This window comes from Candoia aspera, chromosome 6 (genome assembly GCF_035149785.1).
Source record: "Candoia aspera isolate rCanAsp1 chromosome 6, rCanAsp1.hap2, whole genome shotgun sequence".
Lineage (NCBI taxonomy): Eukaryota > Metazoa > Chordata > Lepidosauria > Squamata > Boidae > Candoia > Candoia aspera.
The window spans coordinates 57,390,846-57,418,032 of record NC_086158.1 but is presented as its reverse complement, the minus strand read 5'-3'; the positions used below and the strand labels follow the sequence as shown (position 1 = coordinate 57,418,032).

At 41.9% G+C, this 27,187-nt stretch overlaps 1 protein-coding gene across 1 annotated transcript in view; it reads left to right on the top strand.

The window, feature by feature from the left end:
* Positions 1-27,187, top strand: part of GFRA1 (GDNF family receptor alpha 1) — a 256,846-nt gene that overhangs the window by 152,785 nt on the left and 76,874 nt on the right. The window contains exon 4 of the mRNA XM_063307209.1: positions 3,273-3,612. Coding sequence (XP_063163279.1) covers positions 3,273-3,612 — 340 coding nt within the window. The remainder of the gene's footprint in view (positions 1-3,272; positions 3,613-27,187) is intronic.

Sequence of the window (27,187 nt, the reverse complement as noted above, 5' to 3'; positions counted from 1 at the left end):
TATATTATGCTTCTTGTCCTGATTACTAGATTTTTGAAAGAACTTTCCCTAGCTAGTTTCCTTCAAAGGACAATCCACAAGGATTTTTGACTACTTCCTAGTGATAATTGTTCCAAGCTGGAGGGGTGTGGAAGACTATAGGAGAAATAATAATAATAATAATAATAATAATAATAATAATAATAATAATAATAATAATACAGGTATTTGTTTCTACAGTCACTGTTTGAGCTACAGTTCTTGTTGTACCTGAACTTTCTGTTCTGGAATGAAAATAACTGACACAAGGACTGGCACTGTCTCTGTATAGATTTCAGCCAGCTAATTTGTTGTAGCTGTCTTGCACAAAAGCTTCATTGTTTCTTTAAAAACAAAACAATGTTTACATCAGTGGTGGGGATCCTATTGTTGGATTACGAGTGCCCTTATCGCTCACCTGATAACCAATTTGAGTTTGACTGTTGGAATTCACTGACATTGAAGGAAACAAAGATTCTCAATTCCTGATTTTATCACTGAAGATCAGTGGAAAATCTTTAGCTGGAGCATTCTAATCCCATGGAAGAATCAGGGTTGGCTCAGTAGCGCAACTAGCCTATGTCATTGCTCCACTTAAGACTGGAGAAAGCTTGTTAAGAATTAGTCTCTGGTATCCCAGCTCCATGTCTGCTAGCCCTATTTCCAATTTATACATTACAGTGCACCAACAGATACTCATGGGAACGTACACATTGCCTTTACTGATTGAAGTTTAGTACAGATACAGAAGAATCAGGAGAAGAACCAGTTATGTTTTTCAGAAAATGAGTCTCTGAGCTTATGGACATAAATGTACAAGCAATATGTTGGCTGAACGAGCTTGACAAGGACAGAATCTAATATACAGAGGATGGTCCCCTTGTAGCACTGTTATAGCAGGGTTATATTTTAGCTAAAAAAGCATTAACATGGACAATTTTGCAAACTGTTTCAATTTTTTAGCCAAACAGAAAGAGACTGGGAAGTTGATCTTGGAAATCTATTTCAAGGTATTACAAATCTTATTTTGAGAGCAAATAAACTAATTTGTTTGGTTCTAAGTCAACTTTAAACACAACATATAAGTTGAATTAACACCTGCAAGGCTCCAATAATTGTTCAGTATTGGTGGAAGTAAAACATTTCTGGGACTTCATCACATTTTATGGGAATCTGAATATTTAACATGATTCAGATGACAGATATCAGATATCCTGGATTATTAAATTAATTTAGAACCTAAGTCTAGATTACTTCTATTAATGGTACTTGCTGATGCATAAAGAACATCTTCAAAAAGGCCATGTGCTCTTTTTGATAGCTTCGTGTCTCTTGGCAGTCATACAGTTTGAAAAAGATGTAATATTTGCTTTTAGGCATATACAGTATGTGGTGTGGCACTCCCTATGTTTTCTATATTGGATTTTTGTATTAAAAATTCCATGAATTTGTGACAGTGAAAACACTATTACAGGTAGGCCTTACTTAATGACCACAATAGGGATAGTAAAACTTGTTAAGCACTGTGGTCATTAAGTGAGTCACCACATGACTGGACCTGATTTTATGACCATTGTTATGATGTCTGTTAAGTGAATCATGGTTCATTAAGTGAATCACTGTGGTTGTTAAGTGAATCCAGCTTCCCCAATGGACATTTTTTGCCAGAAAACAGCAAAAAAGGTTGCAAATCATGATCACATGACTGCAGGATGTTGCAGCTGGTCATAAATGGGAGCCAGCTGCCAAGTACCCAAATTGCGATTGCGGGCCATGGGGGTGATATGATAGTTGGAGATGGTTGTAAGTGCGACTACAGGTCGTAAAGCACTTTTTCCAAGGCTGTTGTAACTTTGTCGTTATATGAACAGTTGTTAGGTGAGAACTACCTGTACGTATATATTATTTTTACCAAATAATATTTCCTTTTATTTGTTTAATAGCCTTATGGGATTTTATTATCACCTGAACCTATAAATGTGATCTCCCATATCCCCATACATGCTGTTATCATGCTCAGCTTCCTCATCTTGAGTCCTGTTTAAGGTTCCCTATTGCAAAAAAAAAATATTTGGTGAAATATGCAAAATATTCACTCACTGTGCACAAATGCATGGACGTCTTTCTCCTCAAGTTAAAGCAATAATGCCTGAATGTGAATACTTTTATATTGACTATTTTTAAAACATATAAACTTTAATAAATATATATTAAAGAGAGGAAAATAGACCCTGGTTCTTGTTTAATGTAACTGGAAGAGACCAGTATGATGGACTTGATTATTCTCTGAAGCTTTGCTTTCTGAGAGACTTACACATCCTTGTGGCTGAGTATAAGTGGCTGAGTATAAATGATAAAAATCTGACTCTCAGATGAGGCCTCACTCCCCTCTTTCATTCTTAACTGCAGGCCACAGAGTTATGCTTCTAGCAGTATTATACCAAGATAAATCTATGTTTTGACATGTAACAGCTTAGAATCTTGGTAACTGCTTATTGCAAGCAGCATAGTTTAAGGCATTTTGCATAATATTTGCCTTCCAGAAACAAATAGGCATGTAATTACTCTGTAATCATATAGTAATTAGTGTCTACCATGCCTATATTGCATAATGATATGCCCTGTGAATTATATGGAAATTATACTTGGATTTAGTTTGCATTTCTGCACATACTGTTGTAGACAAAATAAACTTGGGATTTAATATATAATCATGACTGTAGTGATGTTAAAATCTGGTAGGATGATACAACTATCTTTTGCCAATCACAGTTTTTTGCTGAGGTTTGGAGATTGGTCCTCAAATATCATGCTGTGGCACAGACGGTGGCTGAACCAAATAATTCCTGAAATAGGTTCACATGTAAGCTTATAGTATGAAGTTATACTCATGAGTGCAGCAAGGCTGAATAGGAAATCCTAATGTGAACAAGATCATATGAATAGCCTATCTCAATTGGCTTCAAACATTTTGTTTACATGGTTTAGGTAGATCCTTTTGAGCCAAGGTTTCCTTCTATATTCTGCTGCACCCATAATCTATATTCCAAGATACTCTATGAAGTGGCCCTTAGTGGCTTGAGCATCACAACTATATGTATTTGCACTTTTCCTCTCAAAGGCTACCTTATGTCTTATATTTTATGCAATAATCATTAGCCCCTTGAGTTATGTCTTCTGAATACAACTATAATATAAATTTCAACTTGCAGCAGTAATATATTTTCTTCTACTTTTTCTTCTTCTAAATGCAGTGGAGCCTGTCATTTCAAAAGGGAACAACTGTTTGGACGCTGCAAAAGCCTGTAACCTAGATGATACCTGCAAGAAATTTCGATCGGCATACATAACACCCTGTACCTACAGTGTGTCTAATGAAATCTGCAATAAACGGAAGTGTCACAAGGCCCTAAGGCAGTTTTTTGACAAAGTTCCCCCCAAGCATAGTTATGGGATGCTCTTCTGTTCCTGCCGAGATATTGCATGTACAGAAAGAAGACGGCAGACTATTGTTCCTGCGTGTTCATACGAGGACAGGGAGAAACCAAACTGCCTGAATTTACAAGATACTTGCAAGACGAATTACATCTGCAGGTAAGATAACACATGACACTGGGGTGATTAATGAGGTGGTGCAAGGAACTGCTGAAATTACCACTGCTGGGGAATAACATTTTCACCAAGGAACAGGCAGTAGGGAGAGAAAACCTGTAATCTTTAACAGAGTAATAAAAACATCCAGTTACACTTGCATATCACTGAAATATCTTTTACCCCAGGGAACTCTGTGTGTGTGTGTGTGTGTTTGTGTACACACATATATACCTGATTCTTGTTATATATGTGTACGTATATAACAAGAAAGAAAATGAAGTATTATTCTTTTCTAAATAATTCTACAAGTGATCTTTTCTGTCCTTGGCAGATAAATCAGTAACTTTTAATCAACAAATATTTGTCAAGAAGAAAAAATAATAATAATTTGGTAATTGGTACAATTATAATTAGTTTTTCTGAACAAATTGTGATTGGTTATGGATTCATACCTTGGTGTGGCTCCTGATACTGAAAGCAAGAAGAGAGAAGGTCTATTACAGACTAAATGGGGAAAAGGTTAATTTCCAAAATATGGTACACATGACTCATTATCAGTGAAGCAGACCTTAAAAAATCAAGGAAATCTTGGTATTGTAAGAGAGTGGTGAAATAGTATTTAAAGAAATCCCCAGTGGTGGAATCAGTCCAATCTCAGATCATCCAAAAATATTTGGATTGACCAAAATTCCCAGTCACAATACTTCTTGAAAGCCCAGGCTAGAGCTGTAAATGCTCCATTTCCTATACAGCAGGGGTCCCCAACCCCCAGGCTGCAGACCAGTCCCGGTCCATGGCCTGTTAGGAACCCGGGCCGCACAGCAGGAGGTGAGTGGGGGGCGGGAGGTGAGCGAGCGAAGCTTCATCCACGCTGCTGCCGAAGCCTCCAACAGTTACCAGGCTGGACCTCCTTGCCTGAACCTGCTGGTTTCCATGCCAGTCCTAGTGCCTGACGTGTGCCTTGTGAATCCAAGGAAAACCATCTCTCCCCCCCCCCAGTCCGTGGAAAAATTGTCTTCCACAAAACCGGTCCCTGGTGCCAAAAAGGTTGGGGACTTCTGCTCTACAGTATAATTTATATATTGCAGTAAGCTGGCTCTTTTATGTTTATTTATTTATTTAGTGTTTAAGGCCAGTTGCCTTGAATGTGTCACAAATGGCTAAAAACATCAACATGCATAAGCCTTAATGTCAAAAAAAATAACTACCTTGGGAACAAATCAACTCCAATTACATAGAAGTAAGTTAAAGCATATCTTTTGTGCTTTTTTTTTGGTCTTCTGACAATGAGGCCATTTCCTCACTAGTGATTTATAGTGCCAATCAAGCGCCATTATTTCAATATAAGCAAAATGGGTCTTATGTCACCACAACAATGGTCAGATTATGATGTAAGGCTCTTTAAATCATTTAAATCATTTCCATTCGTTTCTAATTTAAATCATTTGAAAGTTCCACTTTTCTTTATGTATAATTCTGATTAACACAGTTCTGAATAAGAGTTCAGATTGTATGCTTCCTAGCTCTGTAGCTATTTGCACTAAACTAAAATGCTAGTGCATTCTGCAATTGTTGAAAATAGGAATTGAATGGTTAACCAAGATTGCCTCATATCTGAAACTACAGCATGTATTTCTTTTAAGTGCCATCATTACTCCTGCTATCTTCATTCATTTGGGTTCCAACTTTCTGAATGCTATTTCATTTTCTCACTTTCCCTCATCTTTCTTGACTTTATGCCTTGTGTTCTCCATCATTGCACTTTCCAGCTTCCTGGTCAAAAAAATGTTATTGCTATTTTTTGAAAGCAGCAGGAATATGAAAATGGATTTTTGTGCAGGTTACCCGTTGCAGCTCTCTTTCCATTCCAACTTCTGCTTGTAGGTTTTACCTTTGACAGTCTGGCTGTTCTGGTAATTGTCTCCGTGCTAGGGCACCACTTGGTTGCTGTAATATTAAGTAATGACTTGCAAGTGCAAAACAAGTTATATCAGGTGGCTGATTACCAAAACTGGAATTGCAACGCTGACTTATATTTTACAGTGAGACACCTTTGGACAGAGGCAGATAAGCTCCGTTCTTAATGGTTAGAGGATTACCAAATCAAAGGGTTTGTTTACCATATCTTATTCGTTGTTTTTGTGCTTTGAGTCAGTGTTGACTCCTGGTGACTGTCTAGTATTTTCTAATTTAGTGGTAATTTGGACATTCTCTCCATCTGTTTTAAGAGCTGTTTGTAGCTACAGTAACTCTGGAATCATTATTATTCTTTTCTGTCTTTTCCGTCTTTTTTTCCTGCTTTCTATAATAATCTAGATTAAACCTGCACATCAAAAGTACTTTTCAAATACAGCATTTTGCAGTTAAATAGGTAACTTGCAGCCCCAGAACTAATTTTTTGCAGTTTCCCTGGAGCTGAAACATGAAGTGAAAATCCTTTGTGGACTGGAAGCTATATTCTAAATACAGGTAGTAATACAGGTAGTCCTCATTTACCAACCACAATTGGGACCGGCAACTTGGTCATTAAATGAAGTGGTCTCTAAGTGAAACCACGACTGTGCTTATGATCTTACTTCAGCTTTCATTTGCTTTACAGACCTGTGAAGGCTGTAAATGTGAGGATTGGTTCTAAAGTTACTTTTTTTCATCACCTTTGTAACTGTAAACTGTCTCTAAACGAGGCCCTTGCTAAATGAGAGCTACCAGTATTGAGAATATTAATTTGAAGAAATATGGAAAAATGGCTTATTTACTTTGCAGCTCTTAGCCTATAGGTCAATTTATCAGCATATGCCAATCCCTATCCATCTACTCCGATATGAAGAGCCTCAGGGCAGTGTTATTTCTAATTGTATTTCATATTTCTGTGGTTTAAATTATTGTATTGATAGGACTACAATATCTTCAAATTTCAGCAATATTATGTCTTCTCGTATTTTGAGAGACTGATAATCAGTGCTGCTTATCGCCACTAGAGCTCAGCTTAATCTTGGCCTTATATGCAGAGAAAACTCCACTAGTCTCCTTTAATGATGCGGAGACAAATTATTATGTGGTTCCTAAAAACCTTTCCGGAACACTGATGACTAGGAAGGAAAATCAAGGTAGACAATTCAGCAAGCATGTGAACATAGCTTGCTCATTTCAACACTGATTGTATGGAAATAAATTTGCTGGATTTACTCCACAGAAACCACTATGTTTGAAACTGGAACTAGATGGACTTGAATATGAAAATGGCTTTTTCCCCTTTTAGAAACACACACACTCAGCTGAATAGGGTTATATTTTCTACTGGTGCTTCTGTTTTTCTAGTTTTCTACCAAAATCCTCTTTGACTTTCTGTTTCGGTTTACATTTATCTTTTGTTCAGTGATGTAGATTGAGAGCAGAGAATGTACAATATGAAGTTTTCATTTACGTAACCTGTTACGATAAATGGGGAAAGCATCACATAAGATTGGTGATTTTGCATATTACCTTTGTTTTCTTTAGAAGAAATGTCAGGAGAAAAAAAAACTCCAATAAGTGGAAGGAAAAGCCATCAGTCAGATGAGATCTGATTGGATTCTCCTGATAAGTCATGCATACATGAAATCCTCATTTTATGCATCTTTCATTCATGATAGGAAACATGGTGATTTATTATCTCTAAATAAAGGCTGACTTTATTTATATTTTTGGGTGTTTGCTTGGAACTTAATAGGAGGAAGTTTAGAGCATGGCATGTAAAATTTCATTACTTGGATCAGGTAGAGAGACTTTTAAGATAATAGGCTCTGTATTATTAGCCAGATCCCCTTTTCAGGCTGCTTGTTTAGATAACTCTTTTTGCTTATTTCTTTAATTTATTATTTGAAGAACTTTGCCTTTGCTCTTCAGATACAAGACTCCAGCAGCTGCTAACAGGTAAGTAGGCAAATAGCTAAATGATCTAAAAGACATGGCAAATAAGAAAAAGGAAGCAGGAGGGGAAAGGAACAAACAAATTCACACTGACGATGTTACCTAGTCGGGTAATGAAACATCTACAAGCAGACAGCCAGGCCCAGAGAGCCCCAAGGACAGAATACTCATTGACGGCAGTCCAGTGTAATGGCTTCTCACAATGGCAGTTGATGGAGAGAACGGCCTGATGTTTTTCAGTCTAACTTTTGGTGACCTTGTTTTTCTTTGTTTGCTCTGCTCAAGTTCATCCAGATTCATTAACTACCTTTGCTGCCTTCTCCCTCCTCTTCAGAAAGGTTGGAAAAATGCATCCAGTGTCCCAGTGCTGTGATCTAAAAATGCTAAGTCTGTTAAGAAGTTGCAGGGGCTAAATGAAAATAATTATATCCAGTGGCCTCTAGGCACTTCCTTTGGACACTGAGAGTTGTGTTTAATTTTGTTTTCTAATTGAAGGAAATAAATCAACTGAAGGACTCTTAAAAGCATGTTTGGTAACTACTGGGATCCCCCGTCTTTAGGAAAGATAATTATCTGTGTAGATGGTACACATATTAAAACAATAAATAGAACAATTTACACTTGGAATATATAAAAGCCCATTGCTGAGATCCCAGAGTTATTTTGCTGGCTCTCTGTGTGCTTCCAGTATCCATTAAGAGAAAATGGACTCGAAAATGCTGACATGCAAACAGTCTCCTAACTTATCTTCCTTTAGCATTTCACTGACACTTTTTCTGTAGCAATACACACACACTGTTAAGACTACCTTTTTAAAATGTGGGTCATAAAGGAACTACTGCCAGAACTAAAAACATGGTAGATGAGTAGTTCTTACATTCTGTTATTCCTCTCTTGTAATATCACAAATAAATACTGATATTTACCAGTGAGAACTAGAAGCATGATCTTGTTAAACAAAAGCTCACCATAAAGTGACATATTCTTTTAAATGTAGTGCCAATCTGATGAAAAATTACTGTCATTGAATTAAAAATGCACAAAATACAATATCAATGAGATGCTCTTTTTCCTCTTCAGTAATGTTTTTCACCAATTTTTGTTCTTTATTCTTAAAAAAACATTAAACAATATAAGTAGCTGTTCTATCAGTCCAGGGCATTCCGTATGAGGAAGTCCTCTAGTCTGACTTACTCTTAATTTATTGCATTTAGAAATGCCTCTTATGATTGATTATATGTGAACCTGCTCAATGTGCAGGGACAAAGCAGTGCCACAGTTACATCTTGGCTTCTTTCATTGATTTCATCTCACATTGAGTTTTCGTTAGGACATTGTTACCAGCACTATGTTACTGTTTGGCCAGATATTATCCACTGTGATTATACATAGGAGTTGATTCCTCTTCAGTCGTCAGATTTATTCACTGTGTACTACTTTGGTATTGAGCACAACCTTAACTTCAATACGCTCTTCCCTGAATCTCAGTAGATACGCAGGGATAATGTCATGAGTAAGGATGGCGAGCAGGGGGCTCCCATCCAGGCTGTAAAGCACATGCGTAGTACTGAGGAATTAAGCAGCCATTCAAAGAGACACAGATCAGGCCCGCCTTAGCCTTTGGGGTTTATATGTCTGGGTTTTTCCCACGCTTATTCAGTTTGTTAGGATTCTGTTTATGTAGCAGTAATAAACATTAGAGAATTACTCCTCGTCTCAGCATGTGTCTCACTGTTTGGACATCAATCCTAACAAACTCCTACTCCCATCGAAAGAGGGAGGAACAAAGAAATTAAAGGAGAGACATTTGGAAAATGTCTTCAGAAAACCAAGAAATTCGGCTCGCCATCCAACAATTGGCAGCAGCCCTACAACAACACCAACAACAGGTAGATCTACAGGTCAACACATTACAAGCTGCCATGCTACAGCAGTTACAACAACCAGCTCTGATTAACCCACAACTGGTGCCAGAAGCAGCAGCTCCACCAGTAGTCTTGAGATCCCAGGGCAGTCTACCAGAGAAGTTTGGAGGAGAAGCAGGACAGTTGAGAACCTTTCTCACACAGTGTACAATGTTTTTAGACAGCAGACCGGCAGAGTTTCCCACAGACAGAACCAGAGTAACCTTCATCCTAAGTCTGCTAAAGGGACCAGCAGCCGAATGGGCTATTCCCATGGTGGAGAACGACGACCCAATTCTCAACGACTACCAGAATTTTCTGGCAGTGTTCCGAGCACACTTTGACGACCCGATCAGAGAGGTCACTGCCAGCCGGGAAATTCGGAAGCTCAAGCAAGGCAACAAGAGGGTGGGAATTTACATTGCTGATTTCAAGCTGTTAGCAGGAGATCTGGACTGGAATGAGAGTGCATTAAAAGACCAATTCAAACAGGGGCTGGATGAAGAAATTAAGAATGAATTAGCGCGCCAGGGAACACCAGCTAACCTAGAAGCCTTATATCAGTTGTCTGTGGTCATAGATGCCAGGCTAGAAGAGCTCAGACAGATGCAGCCAGGGAGAGGCAGGGGCCTCAGGACGCTTCCAGGATTTCCAGCTCTCTCCGTAGCATCTCCTCACTCAGGACCAGAGGAGCCGATGCAGATCGGGGCGAGCAGGAGGCTTATTTCCAAGGCTGAGAGGCAGAGAAGGAGAGAGAGAGCCCTCTGTTTCTACTGCGGAGCCCAGGGGCACATGGTGAGAGCTTGCCCAGTGAGAAGCCAAGCAACTTCAGTAAGAGCCCCAGGGCAAGCAGCTGAAACAAGAGCCATCTCCGCCTCTGCTTCCAACCAGGGAAACTCCATAGGTCTCCCTCCACAGAGCTCAGCAGGGAGATCATCAATCAATTAAGGAGGGCTCATTCCGAGGATTGCAGGCAATCCTTTTACTACTTACCAGTAATAATGCACATCAACCCAGAGCACCAGGTCAAGCTAGAGGCCCTCATGGATTCCAGAGCTTCAACCAATTTTATTGATGTGCAGACCGTACAAGACTTCAACATCCCGACCATAGAATTGCCATGTCCCATAGAAGTGGAGACCATTGATGGCCAGCCCCTCAAGGCAGGGCCGATTAGAAGGTTCACAGAACCGGTGCAACTGACAACGGGAGACCACACTGAGTGGATCCAGCTTTATGTTACTGCATCACTTAATGTGCCTGTAATCCTAGGCACGCCTTGGCTGAGGATCCACAACCCATTGCTGAACTGGACTACGGGAGCAATCTCCTTCCCAGCTAAGGAATGCCAGCACCACAAGATTCAAGCCGCTCTCCGCTCTCCAGCAACCAATGCAGTCACAGAAGCAGGGGGGGTCCAGTTGCCAGCCAAGTATGCAGATTTCGCAGACGTTTTCAGTGAACAAGAGGCCACAGCACTACCCCCCCATAGGGACTGTGATTGCACCATTGAGTTGATACCAGGAGCCAGGATTCCAGCAAGGAAACAATATCCCATGTCTCCCAAGGAACTAGCCACCTTAAAGGATTACTTGGACTCTAATCTCCAAAAGGGGTTCATCTGACCATCTACTTCCCCAGCGTCTGCTCCTACCTTCTTCGTACCAAAGAAGCCTGACCCGTTGGCACATGCAAACCAGGAGACACCCATGAGAGTGGTCCACGATTTCAGTTTTTTAAATAAACTCACAGAGAAAGAAACTTATCCACTGCCCCTACTATCTGATCTGCTGGATCGATTACAGAAATCACGCAATTTTACCAGGTTGGATCTCAGGAATGCGTACAATCTGATCCAGATGAAAGAGGGCCACGAATATCTAACTGCCTTCGACACCAGGTTTTGTAAATTTGAGTACCTTGTTTTGCCTTTTGGCTTGTCTAATGCAGGAGCCATATTTTCCCGATTTATGAATCAAATTTTCTCTGATTTACTAGATAAGTATCTGGTCATTTATCTAGATGACATATTAATTTTCTCTGAGGATGCTACAACTCATGTAACCCATGTACGTAATGTCTTACAAAGACTGAGAGAGAACAAGCTATTCGCCAAGCTAGAGAAGTGTGCCTTTGATTTAACTGAATTACATTTCCTGGGCTATAAGGTATCAACAGAAGGCATATCCATGGATCCTTCTAAGGTCCAGGCAATTCTCTCTTGGCCACCTCCCTGAAATGTTAAAGAAGTACAAAGATTTCTAGGATTCTCCAATTTCTATAGGCGGTTCATAAAGAATTTTAGTGACAGGGCTAGACCCCTTACACAGCTTTTGAAGAAAGGATCAAAATTCATTTGGGGGGAGAGAGAGCAAGCAGCCTTCCAAGAATTTAAGCAACTCTTTGCATCCCAGTGGCTGTTAAGACACCCTGATCCCACAAAGCAATTCATAATGCATTCAGATGCTTCCGATATTGCCATTGGGGCGGTGTTATTGCAATATACAAACAAAACCGAGAATACATTGCTTCCGTGTGCCTTTTTTTCACTCATGCTCTCACCAGCAGAGAGAAACTATGATGTTTTTAACAAGGAGTTGCTGGCAATTAAAGCAGCATTCCAAGAGTGGAGGCACTGGCTAGAAGCTGCAACCTTTCCTGTGAAAGTTTGCACCGATCACAAGAATTTACAGCTTCTACAAAACACCAGATCCCTCACCCCACACCAAATCAGATGGAGCCAGTTTTTCTCCCATTTCATTTTTGTTATTTCTTATGTGCCCGGGGTGCAAAACTGCTTGGCAGATGCCCTGTCTCGATCCTTTCAGGCAACCCCCGCTACTCACCAGGAGGTACAGGCTACTATATTACAACCTCACAACTTTCAGCAGTCTATGAGGGGGAAACAGACAGAGATTTTAGCAGCAGGCAGACAAGCAGAGGACCTATTTACAAGAGTCAGAGCTCAGCAGCAACAGGACCCATATGCCAGGGCCAGGATGGATGACCTCCAGAGGGTCCCGCAAGACACTGCCCCCCCCTTCAATGTGGAGGCAGGAATCCTCTGGCATAGTGGGCGATTATATATTCCCCCTTCATTGAGGGAAGCAGTACTGAGACTTTGCCATGACCATCAAACGGCAGGCCACAGAGGTGTTTTCAAAACTCTCCATAGAGCTCTGAGAGACTACTGGTGGCCTAAGATGACTGCAGACATAAAGGGTTACGTTGCTTCTTGTCATACCTGTAGATGAGCAAAGCCTCTCCCAGGGAAGCCCACAGGACTCTTGCAACCCCTACCCACCCCCAGTAGGCCTTGGGATACAATCTCCATGGATTTCATCACTGATTTACCCCCGGTCCAGGGGCTGACTTCCATACTAGTGGTGGTGCACCTTTTCACTAAAATGGAACATTTTATTCCTTGCAAGGGCCTCCCATCTGCACAAGCCACAGTGCAGTTGTTCATGGACCATGTTTTTAGGTATAGAGGCATGGTGAATCACTTGGTGAGTGACAGAGGCCCACAGTTCACTTCCAGGTTCTGGAGGGCCCTTTTCCAGTCATTAGGGGTCCAGATCCACCTGTCATCATCACATCATCCTGCTAGTAACAGGCAAGCCGAGAAAATTAACCAACGGTTACAGCAGTATCTCAGGTGTTACACCACTTATCAGCAAGACAATTGGCCAGCCCTGCTCCCCATGGCAGGATTTACTTATAACAACTCTGTGCAATCCTCGACCAAGATGTCCCCTTTCCAGGCACTCTACAGGGTTAACCCTCGGGTGTTGTCCACCTCCTCCCAGCAGGGAGCTGTTCCAGCCGCGGCTGATTTTCTTAAAGAGCAACAAGCCGCACAGGAGTTGTTAAAGGAGCAGCTGAACAGGGCAAAGAGTGCTTACAAGAGAGCTGCAGATGCTCACAGACAAGAGGGGCCAGCGATTGCAGTAGGAGACAGAGTGTGGCTCTCTACCAAGTTTTTGAACTCTACCAAACCCTCCAAGAAATTGGACTCTAAGTTTGTGGGCCCTTTCACTGTGGTACAGCAGATAAATCCAGTGGCTTATCATTTACAGCTACCAGCATCCATGAAAGTCCATCCAGTGTTTCACAGATCATTGCTAGCCAAAGACCCTCCCCCAAGTGCCTTACGATCGCAACTGCCCCCCCCTCCAGTAATTGTGGAGGGGCAGGAGGAATACGAAGTCGAGGAAATTCTGGACTCTAGGAGGAGGGGAAGGGGCATCCAATATTTCATACACTGGAAAGGGTACCCTGAGGAAGAGCGCATGTGGGAGAATGCCAGAGATGTACATGCTCCAGCACTGGTTCATCGATTCCATCAGCTTTTCCCTCACAAACCCAAGCCTCGCACTCTACCAGAGATTCCTCACTTGGATGAGCAGGCAGAGGAATTCATAAGTTTGCACCTTCCACCCCCGCCTGAAGCCTTGACTCCAGTTACAGAGGAGGGGGGGGCCCACAGCCCTCCACCTCAGGCATGCATTTCCCAGGGGGGAGGGGGGACGACTCTTCTAATTATCTAGCTATTTTCCAGCAGCGGCCACCTGGGCCAGAAGCATTATCAGACCTGGAGAGCAGCACTGATTTGTCCTTGGAGGAGATTTCCTTTGAAGACTTTCCATTGTTGCCCAGTTCCCATGGGACCTTAGAAGGAGACGTAGACTCTTATCAAGCCTCTGGAAGGGAGGGGGCTGAAATGGAATGTGAATCTGGAGGGAGGGTGATGTCATGAGTAAGGATGGCGAGCAGGGGGCTCCCATCCAGGCTGTAAAGCGCATGCGTAGTACTGAGGAATTAAGCAGCCATTCAAAGAGACACAGATCAGGCCCGCCTTAGCCTTTGGGGTTTATATGTCTGGGTTTTTCCCACGCTTATTCAGTTTTTTAGGATTCTGTTTATGTAGCAGTAATAAACATTAGAGAACTACTCCTCGTCTCAGCGTGTGTCTCACTGTTAGGACAGATAATTATACAATGGCTTTTACAGGTTACAGGAATAAACCTGGGTAGGTCCACCAGGTTTCTGGTCTGCATGCTACATCCCTGTTTCTCTGTAGACTTGGCCACTCCAGTTCACACAGCTTGGCATTATTATAATGTTAAGGTATTAAATGCATTATTGTTTTAAAAACTATACTTATAGGCCACTCCATTTCTATGAGAAGTTTTCCCTTCAATTATTTTTTTAATGCTGCTATTTTATTTAAGTATTGGTTCCAAAGTTCAAACCTTATTCACACTTTAGTCTGGAACATTTGCACCACCGTAACTAAAATATGTGAAGTACTAAACTCTTAATGGTTTTGCCCCATAAATTAAAGATTGATTTGCATCCTTTTTAATACTAACCTCCCTCCATTGCAAATGAAGCAATGTGAATCTAAATTGTTCCTCCATGTGTCTCATCAACATCCTGAAACTTCACTAGGTTGAAACAGGTAGCACTTCCAAATATGAAGTTGGGAGGTTTTGCACTTCAGTTCAGTAGCTATCTATCTAAGTAATTGTCTCCACCTTGGGAATTTATTTCTCCCATTCTCATTCATATTGATGCCATTATGCCATATTTACCAGTCCTTTTATACAGGATATAAAAATCCACATCAGGCAAATAGGTCATCATGCATTAAGCGTGCCAGTCATACACCTTGCTATCTTTCCATAATCCTAATGAACAGATCTCTCACTATCAGTAACATTTCCCTATTTACAGGCATATCATAGAAGAGTGTATTGATTCATCGACTGAGAAACAAGTCACTTGTATGTTTTCTTAACATGCTGCTCTCTTGTCCCAGAATCTCATTATGTATGGCAGCAGAAAGGTGAGACTTCTCTGCTCTGAAAGTTTTGCATGTATTCAGTTTTTCAGGTCACCCACCTTGTTTCTTTGACTCTTGGGGCTTAATAATCTGAGCACACACTCAACTGATATTCCTTCATTTTATTCTTCCCCATGCCCCCATTTCTTTTTCCTTTTGTATTATATTTCTTAGCATATGAGCCTGCAGGCAGCCACTATCATATATTTTTAGCTATATGTAGTGTTCAAAATTTAAGACATTATCATTGCAACATATTTGATACAAAATATTGAATAATTTCTACATCTAGGATGAGTTTTAGCACATCACTTTTTTGTCTTTAATTAAAGAAAACTACATTGGTTTCCTTCTTTCTCTTTTTTTTTAAGTTGTGAGATAAAATTTGTTTTTGATCTTGTTGAAGTGAAAGAATGAATCAACCATTTAACTTGCATGGCTCCTTAATTATGTCTTGATCCTTCATCGTAATCCTTGTGCATCACACATATGGCTTTTCTGCAATGGCATCTGCAGGATCTTGCTGCTTTTATCAGAATGGATGAAAGCAGTGGTGCAGTGTAGCACCATAAGCTCTGCTGCTTTCATCAGTCTGAACCCTCTGCCCACCTTCCCTAGGTTTTGTGCTTGCACAGAATACCTATCAGGTAAGATTTTAGCCAAGAAGCCTACCCCAATATTTATGCCAAGAGATGAAGGTCCTGTTTTCCCCTCAAGCCTGTCTAACTGTCACATCTCTTCCTGCAACATGAACAAGCTGAGTTTTTTCCCCATTCTGTTTTTCCCCTACATCATTGCGTTTTCACTTTTCTTCTCCTTGTTACTTGTCCCTTTATTTCCTTGGTTATGGAATTAACCATCTCTGCTAAATATAGTCTATGGCCTTTTCACTCCTGTCTTGTGAGTACATTAATGTAGCAGTAAATTATCCATTGCCATGGATGCTCTTTTTGCTCAAAAGGTGATCATATTGTCAATGCCTTTATAGATTTCCAAGAGTCCACAAAGCAGATGCGTAGGAACCTATCATCCAGAATCTCTGCTCTTCTTGGGGAGAAGGCACTACAGGTGATCCTTGTTTTACAAACACTCGTTCAGGGATTGTTCAAATTTACAGCGGTGCTCAATGAGCAGTAGTTATGACCAGACCTCATACTTAAGGCCGTCACAGTGTCCCCAGTTGTGATTTGCAAACTTCCCTGCCAGCTTCCCACAAGTCAATGGGGAAGCTGCAGGAACTTGGAACTCATGGTCACATGAGATTGTCATTTAACGACCTGCACAGTCTTCACTTAACAGGACTTCTGGAACTGCCATTGCTAAGCATATTTTTCTGACTTATGACCTCATCACTTAATGATGGAATTTCTGGTCCCAACTAGCATTGTTAAATGAGGGCTACCTGTATAGTAACTGAATGTTTAAACTGATTTAATATTATCTGTTTGGTCATAGCCAGCCTTGATTGTGGCTCAAATAACAGGTCACGCAACAGTATCAGGCAATAGACTTACCCACCCTCCCCTCTGTCACCCAACAAGCAGCGGGTACTTGTCTGCCATTTTCAGAATGTCATCTCCACCAGTAGCAACAAAAGTACCATTAAGAAATAATCATTTTTAAAACAGAAAAAATCAGGAGGAGTCTGGTAGCACCTTTTTCAGCTAATGTATTTAAAAATCATCTCTCTTCCAATTTTGTTTGCCAGATCTCCTCTATGATGTCTTAAAACAGGGGTAACAGCACCCAGAAAGAAGAAAAAGACATGAACATCTCTCAAAATGTCTGACCATTATCATATTAATATCATATTAATAATACCACCATAGGCATCACCACTATATATAGTATCAGCACCACCTCCATAGTGACCTTTTTCAGTGCTTGGAACATATCTTGGTCTTTTTCACAAAGTACCCTTTAATCTAGTTTTAGGGATTAAGGGAATAGAGTATTTACCAAACTGTAAGAACTAATCACATGATTCCAGTTTGCTACAATTTTGATCTGAACTTTTCATGTTTTGACAAAGAAGGGCATAAATCTGTCTTATTCTATTTGCCTTTTCTCGCTGACGGTTTGCTTTTGAATTAAGAGAAAATGTTTCATTAGTTGATTATTTATTTATATTTATCTAACCGTATAGATTATCATGTTTAAAGAATATCACTGCAGAAGTATACAGTATAACTAAACATCTAAAAAGTAGAAAAAACTAGGAATTGTGTAGTGTAATAAACATTTGTAGAGAACAGGGAACCATGTACAACAAAATTATTCAGTATCTCTTAAAAATAAAAATGTAATTAAAGCACATTCGCATCTTGTTCTCCACAGCTGCTGTACACATAATGGTCAGAGAAAAGCTTGGCAGCAGTTTACGTAGAAGTAGCCAAAAATATTATTTTTCTTGGCTTGTTTCAGAATCCAGATGTGTTTTTATACTTAAATAATCATAGTCCTTATAGATAAGTCTCTGCAGGTATCTGGATATCGTAATGTCGCATAAGCTACCTTCCCTTTTCTCCAAAGAAGCAAACAAAATCCACTTCCAAAATCAACTTTCAGAATGCAAAGTTTAAACATTACTTTTTAAAAGAAAAAAGTGATGTATTTTATAATGCTATTTCAGTGATATTATGCAAATGTTCTTTCTAGATGTTATTGGCACAGGTCTCCTGCAAAGTACAAGCAGGTGCACAGTGTGAATTTGAAAAATCTGCCATGAAAATCCCAAAGGAGAACCATGTCCAAAATGAAGTATTCTCATAGATTTGTACATATATAAGTATCAGTTGCAGTATTATTTTGAAAATGCATAAATTTTCTAGTGGCAACGGTTCAGAGACCCTCATCCATAAGGATGCAAATTTACATTGGCTAGCTATGGAAAGCACAATATACCCCTATTCCCAAGCTCTGTGGAAGCTTTGATGTGCTCCCTAAGCTTCCATGCAATAAGCTTTTCTAATTACATCATTACTGGGAGAGTTTTTCTGACTTTTATGGAAATATAGGAAACCCTTTTTTCACACCATGGCTTTTGGCCTTAGAAGCCACATTCATGATCTTACTAACCACACACAGAATCCAGTTCTGTAATTAGCAGAAGGCAAAGAAACACAACTGAATTCTTTCAGGGCCAGTAATAGAAAAACTCTGTTGCCTGTTCTTTACTATGTACACAAAACCTTATAGGTGCACAGAAAAAACTGCATATTGAACCTGTATGATCCAATAGATTAAACAATGGTTTCCAAATTAACCTCAAAGAAATGATTGATCTAACAATAAAGACAATATTTTACTTTATTGATTGATTTATAATTGAAAGAATACAGTGGGTAAAATAAAATACACAGATAAATTAGTCATGAGTATTTACAGTTTATCCATCATTTGCAGTCTTCCATCCCCAAGAAAATAAGACTTCGACCATTCAAAATCAAAAATATATTGACCTTCTACATCACAGGTAAGATTAAACAAAGAGGATAGTCATCTTAGTACATTATAAAGGCAATATAAATTATTAATACTACAGATCAAAGAATATTACACCAGCTGTAATGTTCATGCATATTTTGAAACATTTTAAATATATATATTTATTCAGCATAAGGTCCATTACACTTGATAACATCTGATGAATAAATCTACAACTGTGTCCTACAGGTTCTTAATGAAATGTGAGCTTTCATGTGTGAAGCTCTTTCATTACCTCTTTTTGAAAGACTCCCATTTTCACGTTATTGGAGCATTTACCATGTGCCAAGAATGTAGTCAGGCCAAGAGGTTTTCTTGTAGAACATTCCCTTTCATGTACCCACATTTGATCTCACTATTTGTTCTTCCTTGGATTTTATGTGTGCCATAAGGGAAGAGGAGGAGATGTAGACATTTAGTAACAGTGTCCTTTTTTTAGTTTCTCAACAAGCTGTGGAGTCTAGCCATTGCTCATGAGGAAGAAATACTTCCTTATTCCCATGAGTTAAGGAAAGTGCAGTAGGAAAAAAAAAAGTTATTTTTGTAGGCTGCATATCCTCTTACACATCTTCTATTCTGTACTTCCCCATTTTCTGGGGAAGTTGATGGAAGTTGTCATCCTATGCAATGAGAGGCATTCCTCCCCACAAAACCAACAACACCTTTCATGATTTCAACACATAGTTATGAATGAATTATCTACCAGTCGGAGCCTGCAGGCATCTCTTGTGAGTATGGCAAGTACTTTGGCTTGCTCAAGTACCATTTTATAGATTTAGTGTGAGATGTAGAAATATCTGCTTGCTCCTTTAAATACCAATAACTTTGGAGGGAACAAAGATGTTTGCTAACATTGATGTATCAATATAGGAAGCTTTGTCATACTAACTCAAATGATGGAGTGATCTAACTCACTGTTGTCAACACTGATTGGCCAAAGTTGTCTTGGACTGAATCAGGGTCCTTCTCCATGCAAATCATGTGCTGTTTCCTTGAGCTACACCCTTGTTTAAAAAGAGATTTCTGTGGGATTATATACAGTATATCACAGTTCTGGAGGTTAGATCATTCCTTTGGCACTTGTTTGATATAAGGGAATTGGCTCCATATATTTTGCTTGATATATTGGTGCTGGTTCTAGAATAACTTGTGTCCTGAACAAAGAGTGCCTCTGATTACTTCCCATGGCCTCTCCAGCCATTTTTTTTTTTTTGGTCTTGCCATGCTATGTGACCAACTGAGCCACAGTGGTCACTAGATAACTCTGGGAAAGTCATATTCTTCCTCCTCATCTACCACTAGTTTTGAGGAGGTCCCCCCATGTAACTCACTTTGAGTTCTCAGAGAAAAGGTGAGAGATAAATAAATGTTGTCGTTTCTCTGTCTTATCTGCAAAGATACAATTCATTAAATCTTCCTGCTTTATGAAAAGAAATGGATTTAAAGATTATTTTGTTTTTATTACCAATCTCCAAACTCAAAAATGAGGCAAATATCCAGACATTTCTTGTTTTTTTTTTTATAATTGCCCATACAGTAAAATTATTTTCAGAGCTGTATCTGAAAAAGAAATATGAAGATACGGGATTTAAATATAAAAGAGCTTTTCCCATTTGCTTAAGTCTGCTGCTGTTCTTCTGGTGAAGGTCATGAAAATCAAAAGCCTGGTGGCTCCACTGATGGAGTTCTTTCAGAATGGAGAGACAAGACACGGAAGAAGGCCAAAAGTGTAATCACTAGGAATTGCACATCCTTGTTCCTTCTAATATTTTCTCACATGGTTTGGCTTCAAGCTTTTAGGAACTGGACAAAACAGGTATTTGTGAAACTGTTCAGAAAATTTTACAGTGGCATTTTGTGTAATAATCTGGAAGTTCTTAGAACCAAAATTGTCCAAAACAGAAGTATGCAGCTCTGCAAATGCAGCTTTGCAAAATAATTTGGCCAGCTGAAGTTATTTTCCAAGTTTATTATAAACCTTATAGCTTTGCTGTTTTTACCTCAGTTGTGCCATCTTAAACCCAATTAAGTCTTCTTGTAGACAGTGGCACTCTTTTGGATAAGTTAAATGGCCGCTATACAAAATGTTTAACGACATTACTGGTTCATTGCACTTTACCTTTTCTAAGAAACATGGCAATCTAAAGAGCAGTATCCGTCATACCAGTGGTTGGTATCTGGGTGTATCTTGAGATAAACAGTTTAGCTAATTTCAAACTCTAATTGGTTTACATGCTCAAGCGATTAAACAAAGGCCACAGAAGCAAGCCGAAAGTTAGATAAAGAGACCCCAGTTAATTAGATTCTCCTCTTTCATTGTAGAGCACTTTGATCATTATCTTTGTGATTCAGAGCTAAGTGAAATCCAGAATTTACTGCAAGTGCACAGTGACCTGTAGAGTGCTCTAGGACAGTAATCTGAAAGTAGCTTCATGGTATTGAACAAGGCTGCCTAACTTCGTTTTGTGGAATTCTCATATCCACATAAAGAAAGAAGAAATCAGATTACTGTTTTCTGTATGAAAGATAGGTTGTCTTTGTAACAAGTCCCAAGACTAATTCTTAAACTCCCCAGGTAGGATTGGAAATGCTCCTGTCTCAGTAGTTACGTAGGTGTACATGCTATAAAAAAGTGTTCTATGAGTTTCTCTAACTGAAGACCGAGTTTGTTTTTTGTTTTGTCCACTCATATGATGAACCAAGCATTACATGCAACACTAACAATAATAATGTTCAGCTGTGTACCTGGGGAAACGTAGAGAATCTGGGGAGCTGTCCAGTATTGCCTGCTCTGACTGGTGTGTGTGCAATGAATATACTTTTCTTTAAAAAAACCAAAAACTTGGGGGTTTCATGACTTGGTTGTGGCAGTCCATATATTATAACAGCTCAGTGAAGATCTTAGTACAACTAAAAATAGGACATGATATTTATGTTATTCAGTGGAAGAATGAGATGCATATTTGCATAAAGGAGAAAGTTAAATATTTATATCCCTGCTGCATTTGCTTTATCGTATTTCTGTTTGTGCTAAAATAGGCAGGTTTGCACTAGATTTTTAAGCGGAAGGTTATGGATGATTATGCTTTGCAAAGCTAAGTTCTCTAAGGTGTTAAAGCAAGTGACATAAAAGAAATTTCATAATGCACTGATTTCCTAATTTTAGTGGCTCTGAGCATTTAGAGCTGGTTTTGTCTGTGAGATGGGTGGGTGTTTATGTTTGTGTGCAGTGTTTTTGTTCTGTTTTAGATTCCAGACCCTTTAAAATCCATACATTCTGAAACCCATTAGTGGTCAATCTTCTCAATGATGTTGCCAGTTGCTGTCCAGTATGTGTCATGTGCGCCGTTTCAATGTATTTGATGCATCGTAACGTTTCGCATGTCATTAATTGGATGCGTGTTTCATTTGTCTAGGGAGGATGGGAACGATTATATTTTGGCTTTGCTTTGGAATGTGTTTGTCTTATCTACTGCGCTCAAGGTTACTTTCCCAGGCTAGCAACTCTGACGATTGCTAGCACCTGTGCCGGGCGGGGCTGTTACGAGGGAGGCGGGATACGTTTGAAGCAAGGGTTTAAGTTTGTATTTGGCGCGCTTTTGCTCATTCTCAGCTTTCTCTGTATTTGCTTTTAGTACTCTAATAAATCAGATTTCATTTAGCATCCTCTTGTGAGTCTGAGTATTTGGGGCTAGGGCAATCATTACATAAAGCTGAGAATCTCAGTTCCTAACTCCGCTGGCCCCTGTCCAAGGAAGACAAGCGTCTAACTTGTTAGGGAGAGAGCCCGCGATGACCGAACCCGAAATCGTGATGATGGAGGAAGGAGAACCGGACTCGACCGTCCCAAGGAGGGGAGCTGTCCGCCATCAGAGAGGAGGCGAGCTCCGGGTCGGAGAGCGAAGCCGGGGGGCTGAAAACGGCCCCGGAGACCACTGTAAATTCTCCGGGCGAGCTGCTCACCTGGGATGAGACCCGAGGAGATGCCACAGCAGCGGGGGGCCCATCCTGGAGGCAGAGATACCCCTTATCCCCCAACGTGGTGCAGGTGCAGCCAACGGAGGGCTCACCCACTCCGGATCGAATCAGAGTGCTGGAGTCGAAAATGGACTCGTTGGAGGCTATTCTGAAACAGCTGAGCTTGGATGTAACCTCGATGCGAGAGCTCCGGGAAGAATCCAGCCAGAGGCATTCAACCCCTTCCTCCCAGGGGCTGACCCCGGAACGGCGACGGGTGGTGCGGAGGCGCGAAGGGGACCAGTCGGTCCAGATGGAAATCGCAGCATCGCCCGGGCGATCGCCCCGGGGCCCCGTGCCGCTCCGAGTCAGGGAAGCACCAGCCGCAGCAGCACCGGTGGTGGGGCGCAGCCCGGCGGGAGGCGGCATGCGAGACTTCCCTGTCAAGTTTGATGGGGACCTGACCAAACTCTCGTTCTTCCTGACGAATGCGAAAGCTTATATGGAGGAATGGGGGGCGGTTTTCCAATCGGAAAAGGCAAGAATCATCACCATTGCCACCAAACTGAAGGGGAGGGCGGCAGACTGGTATGTCCAGATGTGCCAGTCGGAAGCGCCTGAACTGGAAAATCTCGAGGAGTTCCTCTGGGCGTTGAAGCAACACTTTGAGGACCCCTTAGCAAAGGAGAGAGCAAAGCGAGCCCTGAAGGAACTCAAGCAGGGGTCCCGATCAGTGGCCGATTATGCTTTGGAGTTTAAAGCGCTAGCTGGGAAGGTGGATGACTGGTCCCAAGCAACCATTATCGAGCTCTTCAAAGATGGCTTGAATACCGAGGTGCTGCGCTGGTCCCTGGGGAGGGACGACCCATACACGCTGTATGAGTGGATCCTGCTAGCAGGAAGGGCTGAACATGCCCAAGAGGTCTTTGCCCAGCGGAAGACCGCCAAGTCGGGGCGGGAGATGAAGCCCAGCCGCACATCGACCACCGGGGGAAAACCGGGACAACGACCCTGGGACGAGGAGCGTGAGAAGCGGTACGCCAAAGGATTGTGCCTGAGATGTGGTAAGGAGGGGCATCGAGTGGCAGCATGCCCGAAGGCAAAGGTGGAGGAACGGCCCGGAAAACCGCCGGCGAAGTCTCCTGCGTTGCCGAGGAAACAGAAAGCTGCGGTGGCTGAGACCGAGGGAGACGATGTGATGTTCTACGAAATTGAAGGGGAGACCGAAATCCCGCAACCGGCGGGAAACGCCAGCCACCTGCTCTAAAGGGCGCCGCTGGGCAGGTGGTAGAGGACGGGCGCGAGCCTCCAGCGGTGAGTGGCACTTACCGCATACTCATGGTGAAATTGAAATTGGGTTCCCAAGTCAAGACGGTGGAAGTATGGGCTATGATTGATTCGGGGTGTTCCCGGTGTCTGATGCACCCCGACGTGGTGGCGGCTTTGGAGCTCCCCACTTTTCCCCTACAAAGACCCATCGCATTTACTCAATTGGATGTGTCCATGGCAGGGGGCAAACCGGTCACACATTTTACAGGGCGGGTAGCCTTGCAACTGGGCAGTCACCAGGAAGGGTTGTCTTTTGTCGTGGCTCCCGTAGGGGGCCCATTGGTGGTGTTGGGGGTACCCTGGTTGGTGCAGCAAAACCCCCAAATAAACTGGGTCTACCGGACCATCACATTTAGGGATGGGTTTTATCAAGCGGCAGAGGGGAAGGGTGCCCCAGAGGAGATGGTGGGGGTTGCGGCAGCTGCGACTCCGCCTTACCCGGCCTCTCCTCTGGAGGGCTTGCCGGCCGAGTACAGGATGTTTGCTGATGTATTCGGTGAAAAGGAAGCTGACCAGTTGCCCCCCCATCGAAAGACGGACTGTGCCATAGAACTGCTTCCCAACACTCAATTGCCTAAACCAAAAATTTATTCCATGACGCAAAAGGAACTGACTCTGTTGAGGGAATTTGTGGACAAAAATTTGGCGCGCGGATTCATTGAGCCGGCGAATTCACCCGTGGGGGCGCCGGTTCTTTTCCGCCCAAAAAAGGATGGGACATTGAGACTTTGTACGGATTTCCGCGGATTAAATGCCGTCTCAATTTCCAACAAATATCCCTTGCCATTGATAAAGGACATGTTGTCACATCTGGCCAAAGGCAAGATCTTCTCTAAACTGGATTTAAGAGAAGCCTACTATCGGGTACGAATCAAGGAGGGTGATGAGTGGAAAACTGCATTCAATTGCCCGTTGGGAGCCTTCCAGTATAAGGTGTTGCCGTTTGGGTTGGCTGGGGCCCCTGGGGTATTTATGCAATTAATCAATGAAGTTTTGCATGAACATCTGTTTAAAGGTGTACTGGTGTATTTGGATGATGTATTGATTTATACGGAAACCATGAAAGAGCATGTAGCTCTGGTAAAGAAAGTCTTGTGTAAACTCAGATCTGCTGAATTGTATGCAAAGCTATCCAAATGTGCCTTTCATCAGACCCAAATTGACTACTTGGGGTATAGGATTTCTGATAAAGGTATAGAAATGGACCCTGCCAAGGTGCAGGCTATCATGGACTGGGAGAGTCCCCGTACCCGCAGGCAACTTCAAAGTTTCTTGGGGTTCAGCAACTACTACAGATTATTCATAAGGGGGTTCGCTGAGATTGCCTTGCCCCTAACGGACCTGCTTCGAACAAAAGGGGTGGGGGATACTAGGAGAGTCAAGAATCCCGGAGCGTTGTTGAGGTGGACGCCTGCTTGTCAAACGGCGTTTGAGCGGCTGAAAGCAGCTTTCGTCAAAGAGCCCATTTTACAACACCCTGATCCCTCAAAGCCTTTTGTTGTACAGGCAGATGCCTCCGATTATTCTATTGGCGCATTGTTGATGCAAAAAGACGAGGCAGGATGCCTCAAGCCCTGTGCTTATCTATCCCGCAAGTTCTCTGAAACTGAGAGGCGTTGGCATGTTTGGGAAAAGGAGGCATTTGCAGTGAAAGCTGCATTAGAAGCTTGGCGGCATCTGTTGGAAGGGGCTAATCACCCCTTTGAGGTATGGACTGATCATAAAAACTTGGAGGCACTTAGTACCCCTCGAAAACTGAGCCCTAAACAGGTTCGTTGGGCTCAATTTTTCAATCGATTCAATTTTCAGTTCAAATTTATTCCAGGGAAAAAGAACTTCTTGGCTGATGCCTTGTCAAGGCAACCTCAAGACTCTGGGGCGGCGCCAGATGTGGTAAGCACCCTATGGTCGGCGCCCCAATTGGGCATGCAAGCTGTGACGCGAAGCCAAACGCGCGCACAACAACCGCCCACCACAAGCGCTGCTCAGCCAAGCCCTTTGTCAATTCCCTCCCAATTGCAACAAAAGTTTTTAAAAGAATTGAAAACGGATACTTGGTTGCTTGCGAATAAAGACAATGTTACTTTTGACAGAGGCTTCGCTTGGAAGTCCGACCGCCTCTACGTTCCTGAAAGCCTCCGAAAAGATGTGTTAACACGTTCACACGATGACAAACTCGCAGGTCACTTCGGGTTTGTAAAAACCTTGCACCTCATTCGGAGGCAATTTTGGTGGCCCACATTACGTAAAGATGTCAAAGACTACATTGCTTCCTGCACTGTTTGTGCAATGTCCAAGCACAAGGTGGGCAAGCCCCAAGGGCTGCTGCAGCCGGTAGCAGCCCCCTCTTCCCCTTGGGAAGAAATCTCCATGGATTTTATTGTTGAGCTACCACCCAGCCAACGCAAAACGGTCATTTGGGTGGTCAAAGATTATTTCTCCAAACAAGCCCACTTTATCCCCTGCGTGTCCATTCCGTCAGCGCGTCAATTAGCCCGCCTATTCCTTGTACACGTGTACAGGCTACACGGATGTCCCTCCCGCTTGATTTCGGACAGAGGTACACAATTTACCTCGCAGTTTTGGCGGGCGTTTCTCAAGCTGTTAGGCACGAAGCAAGCCCTCTCCACGGCTTGGCATCCTCAAACGGACGGGGCCACTGAGGCGGTTAACTCTACTCTGGAGCAGTACCTACGCGCTTTTGTGAATTATCAGCAGGACAATTGGGTAGACCTTCTACCATTTGCTGAAGTGGCTTACAACAATGCAGTGCATCAAAGCACTGGGCAGACCCCGTTTCGGGTAGCTCAGGGTAAAGACTTTGTCCCTATCACTGATCTCCCACAACCTCCTGCAGGTGCTGTCACTACAGATGATTGGTCAACACAACTGGCTGACTCTTGGCCAATGATTCAAAATGCATTGGCTGATGCTCAAGCGGATTATAAATTGTATGCTGATCGGAAGCGGGCCCCCCAACCTGCATTCCAAGTTGGGGACTCAGTGTACCTTTCTACCAAGTTTATCAAGTCGTCACAACCTTCAAAGAAACTTGCGCCTAAGTTTGTGGGTCCTTTCCCAATTATCGCTCAGATTAACCCTGTGACTTTTAAACTTGATTTGCCTCATAACCTTAAACGCT